The sequence below is a fragment of the Camellia sinensis genome, chromosome 12 (genome assembly GCF_055761805.1).
Source record: "Camellia sinensis isolate YWXY chromosome 12, ASM5576180v1, whole genome shotgun sequence".
NCBI classification, from domain to species: domain Eukaryota; kingdom Viridiplantae; phylum Streptophyta; class Magnoliopsida; order Ericales; family Theaceae; genus Camellia; species Camellia sinensis.
The window spans coordinates 158,655,299-158,660,694 of NC_138972.1; the positions used below are offsets into that span (position 1 = coordinate 158,655,299).

At 46.3% G+C, this 5,396-nt stretch overlaps 1 protein-coding gene across 1 annotated transcript; it reads left to right on the plus strand.

Moving 5' to 3' along the window:
- Positions 1 to 212: 212 nt before the first annotated feature.
- LOC145803386 (uncharacterized) lies at positions 213 to 4,868 on the plus strand. The gene is made up of 3 exons (XM_082896639.1): positions 213 to 2,883; positions 2,971 to 3,553; positions 3,663 to 4,868. Exons 1-3 carry the CDS (start codon positions 904 to 906, stop codon positions 4,634 to 4,636), a joined length of 3,537 nt encoding a protein of 1,178 aa, XP_082752765.1. The 5' UTR covers positions 213 to 903; the 3' UTR covers positions 4,637 to 4,868.
- Positions 4,869 to 5,396: the final 528 nt, after the last annotated feature.

Genomic DNA, 5,396 nt, shown 5'->3' on the forward strand with positions numbered 1-5,396 from the left:
CCCCTCTTCCGAATGTAAATATATTTAAATATATATATATATATATATATATATATTTTTGTGGCAATGTAGAGGGCTCAAGCAATCTGATGAAAATAAAAATAAAATAAATAAATAAAAAACTGAATCTGAATATGGACTCAATTTTTGTGGCAATCCCAATGATATATATATATATATATATATATATATATATTTTTTTTTAGCTCAAACACCGTGATTTTGGCCATATGGAAACATGCACTAGCACTTGAAACCTCATTGAGGTGCTTGGCTTGAACATAATTTGTTGAACTTTATCACCGAGGAAAGGCCGAATATAACTTGTTGACTAGTATTTGAGCTCCATTTTTGACATGGAGAGAGAAAACCCTGGACTTATGAATATGGACTTTGGAAAGGACATTCTTGTAATTTGCATAATGATCCATTGAATCTTGCTACTGATAAGCAATGTAATATACTTCGGATCTCGGGCCTGAAATTTACTATTGAACTTCACTCTGTCCAAATTTTGAGCCCCGTATAAATTGGACCTTTAATATAGAACATAGTGACTTTAAGAAATTGACCCGATTGAACTTCATCATGAAGCGACCTATGACATTGCACCTCTTATTGATGATAGAAGACGAAAATCTATATGTTGATGATGCACCCATTGGTATTAAAATTTGTTGAGCTTGAGGAACACCCGAGAAAAAGAATTGTTGATGACTTCTGGGGTTGAACCTGGACTCTTGGTGTAAAAAAAAATTCCTCGTAGAATTTATTGAATTCATGGACTCTCAGAGAAACGAATAGTTGATGCCGAAATTTCATTCGAATGTGTTGCTTTAATTCCAATATTCTGAATTTTAATACGGTCAACTCCTTACTATTTATACCTGTTATTTCAGCCATATGTCTTCTCGAAAGAAACCCGCTGTCCCGGGGTCATCGGAACCGGCTCTCATGAAAGAGAGGGATGTACCTCCGGCATCTGAGTGGAGGAAATCTCCTTATTTTGGTCGGAAGGACCCCTTCTGGCGGGCGGCTACCTCCACCACTTCTCTTCTATCTCCGAAGGCGGCTCCATTATGTCTCACTGAGGACACTGACTCTGGACATGAGGCCCTCATTTCTCCTTCCTCGGTGCTACGCTTTCGAATTGAGCAGGGGGACTTTCCATACTGTTATCCTCAGTTCAAGGCCTTCTCAAACCCTCCTTTCGGTTGGCAAGAGTGGGTCGATGATGTCCTCTCGGACAGGAGCCTCTGTCAACGACTTCAGGAGGCCCGGCTATTGATCCCGGTGAAAATATCTAGATCTCTATCCATCCGTCGCAACAATGCTAGCCTGGAAGCCATGGCTCTTCGATGGAGCACCGAGACACACACCTTTATACTTGGCCAGCACGAGATGGGGCCCACCCTTGAGGATGTGTTCATGTTGCTGCGTTTGGAAGTGACCGGCCCTGATGCCTTCGACCCTGAGCAGACACCCCCCGAAGATGATTCTTTGATCCAATCTCTGAAGCTAAATCTTCAAACTTGTGGTCGGTGGAGTTCTGTTTTTGATGGTTCAGCGAGGAGGACTAGTCGAGTAAGGACGGACCGTGCCTCCTATACTGCATGGATCCGTCACTTCTTCAAGGATCTTCAGCCCTTGGCCAGAGATGCTGATCCTGACTCTCGGGAGTATGAAGCCGGTCCGATGTATGGCTCCAGGCTCTATTTCTTGGGATTTCTGGCTTGCTTCCTTTCATTCTTCATTCTTCCGAGCACACCTCCGGATTCCCTCAATCCTTTCGTCTTCCCCTTGGCAGTCAGGCTCTTCAGAGGAGATCGGATCCCTTTGGCTCCCCTATTTCTTGGGAATCTCTATTATCGGCTGGATCTGCTACATCGAGATATGGTTCGCTCCGTGGGTCGATATGAGCCTGTCTCCTTTATTCACAGCCAGTTCCTGCTATGTTTCTTCTTCGAGAGGTTCCCAAAATTTGCCCCTGCTCCGACTGTATTTGAGGCGGAAGTTCTTCGGGAGATAGTGGATAAAGATGGCATCCCCGTGCTCGATACTGATGGGTCTCGGACATTTGAGAAAGCGAAGTCTTGCCAGCCGTTGATTACACGTTGGTCACGTACTATTTCCACCTTATCCTTGAATACTCTGGTGGATGATCCCCGACGCTTTGTGGCACGGCCGTATGTATGCCCACCTGTAGGTGTGGCCACACCGCTTATCTATCATGGTTCCTCCCGCTTGGTGTCCTTTCCTTTGCCGAAGAACATCCCTGCACCCTTTGTTGATATGCTAATTATGATCCGTCCGAGTTCATTACCGGTGTGGCATGAGGAAGGCGTTGATAGTGCCGTTTATAGGCCTGACCATGTAGCATGTCAATTCGGGTTTGATCAATGTGCCCCGGGGCCAGCACCTCATTTATTATCATTTTCAGAGAGCTACGGGCGCTTCAGTCGCCGGCTTATACACACCGTGCTTCCCATATCCGGCTCTTTGACGATGCCAGGCTTGAGCCGAGTAGGGGGTTTCACCCCTTCTTTCAGGCGGTATTGGCAGAAGAATATCGATGCGTTTATTGCATTTGTCCAGAGCAGACCGACCGTATGTTTGCCTCCGCCGATTTATAAGAAGGATTCTTCTCTTCGGCTACCCGAGAGCCGAAAATCTGACCACATGTACGAGGGTTTCTTCACTTCATCTGCTCCAACTGACCCTTCTGCTCGGGCATCTGCTTCTAGCTTGGCAATTACTTCTCCAGAGCCAGTCCCTTTGAATAAGGCCTCTGGTCCTCGGACGACCCGCCTTAAGAAGATGGCTCACAAGAGGACTTCTGATGCCAGTCCTTCCGCTCCTCGCCTTTCCAAAAGGCTTCGTGAGGTACCCGAAATTCTTGATTTGAAGCTACTTTCCTTCTTGCGACTATACCTTCTAAAATGAAAACTTTTATTTGCCCATGTTATGTAGGATCCTGCGGTTGTTGACGTTCTCGGTACCGTGGCTCCTGGCCATGCTGCCTCCCCCAGGCCGGACTCAGACTTGGACGACACCCTCCCTTTGTCTGCAAGACTTGTGAAGATGTGCACCCCTCGTATAGCAGTTATAGATGACGATGATGATGAGGCTGAGTCCTCCGATCATTTTTGTGACCTTATTCCACGCACGCGTCGTCATCGCCCTACCGTAGCTGAGGAGGAGCACTACCTTGGTGACGAGTTTGTTGGGGCTCACCGTTCTGATGTTGAGATTGCTAGAGGGACTGATGCCACAGAAATTGATGTCGCGGGCCATGCTTCTAGAGGCGATGTAGAGATGAGGTGCGCCTCTGGGAATGGTGTGGAGGTGGATGTGCTAGAGATCTCTGAGACTCGCTCTGGCACTTATGGTGATTCTCATCCTCCGGCCCTCCTTCCTTCTTCAGGGATGACTACTACTGTTCAGGCTTCATCAGACATTGAGATCGATCAGGTGGTCTCTACACGACCAAGTGACTTTGTTGATGCTAGGAGTCCTTCAGTTGCCCCTGCTTTGCATATTGATTCTCCCTCTGGTAATCTTTCTTTCTGAAGTTTGTCATTTACTTATATCTGTGAGAAATCTTTACTTAAATGACTTTCCTGTTCCCTACCTCTAATAAGGCCTTCTTATCTTTTCTTCAGTGTTAGCTGCTAACGGGGTCTTGCCTTCACCTACCTCAGACTCTGCTCCAGTGTTAGCTGCTACCGGGGTCCTGCCTTCACCTGCCTCGGACTCTACTCCAGTGTTAGCTGCTACCGGGGTCCTGCCTTCACCTGCCTCGGACTCTGCTCCAGTGTTAGCTGCTACCGGGGTCCCGTCTTCACCTGCCCCGGACTCTACTCCGACTCTCTTTGTAACTCCTCACGGTTCTCCTTCTCAAGGGGGAACACCTGCCTTTGAGACGACTGCCAGAGGTTCTTCATCGCCAGTGCCTTCAAATATTTTGGATTTGAATCTCAGTGATTTCCACATTGATAGTGATGCTTTTGGTCTGTCCCCTTATCGTTCGGCATTCTCAGGCTCGGGACCTCTGCCGGGAGTTACCCCTCCGGGTGGTTCATCTAACCCGATAGACATTGGGGAGATTCCTGAGACTAGCAACTTTCCGGCCCCAATTCCTCCTTCGACTTCTGGCAAAGTATCATTTCTCCATTATTGGGTAGCTCCTGAGTTTGCTTCAGTTCTACAGCTTGTGCATTCAAGTTACCCGGAGACCTTTGCTTCATTTGCTTGCCAGTGTCCACTCATTCAGACTGCTCTTCTCGAGTCTTTTGCCACTATCTTATATAGCTTGGACACGCAACGGTTGTGTGACCTTAATGGAAAAGTAGTCGAGACGGCGTATCAGGGGATCTCTGACATGGAGCGTCACCAAGTGGACTTATCATGGCTTCGGAAGCGCCTGGATATAGCTTCGAACGCCAGTCATCGGCTGGAACTTATGTCTGTGCTTGCCTCTTATCGCACCTCTATAGATGAGACAAAGGCAACTCTTCGTGAACTTGAGTCGGGTTATGCTCGGGCCTTGGAGACTTTAGAGGCACACTCTACTGTTTGTCCTCCAGATGTAGATGTGACGGGCAGCTTCTTCGAAGGTGTCTTTAGGAAAGATTGAGTTTTTTTTTATCATTACTTTCTTGCCCCTTTCGATAAAAATGTTTTATCTAGGACAATGCAATGAAATGACAAAATTTTTGTTGTTTGGATATTTTCGCATTGTTTTCTCATTCTACTTGATAAAATATTTATTTCGAATGATAGAACAATCATATGCACATGTTTATAAAAGCTGAAATATTCTCATTAGTTCTTCAACTTTCTTGACAAAAGCATAATAGATTCACTGTAAGTGATGGGATAAAACATACACCATAGAGAAAACCAGCTTCTTCATAACGCAAGGGAAATACAACCTTTAGACAAAGTAAGAAAGTGAAAATGAATTTCAACATAGATGAGTCCAACTATGGGTAGTAATGCTTGATAAACTTTGCATTGAGCGGGCCAGTTCGGAAGCTGTCTTCAACCCTTACAAGTTTGTAGTACCCGCTTGAGCTTGCCTGAACCACCTTGTAGGGCCCTTCCCATTTTGGAGAAAACTTGGGTAAAGGCTGTCCTCGCATGATTGGGTCTACAATCTTCCATACTAGATCACCTTCTTCAAACTTCCTTGGTACCACAGTCTGGTTATAGGCTCGGGCGATGGACTCATGATACCTTTCCATGACTTTTGCAGCTCTGTCATGCTTTTCCTCTAATGCTTCCAATCTGGTGGTTCGAGGCTCCAATACCATTCCCGAGGCGAGAGCCATTCGAGCAGATGGCGTTTCCAACTCTATAGGTAACACTGCCTCGGACCCATACACAAGGGAGTA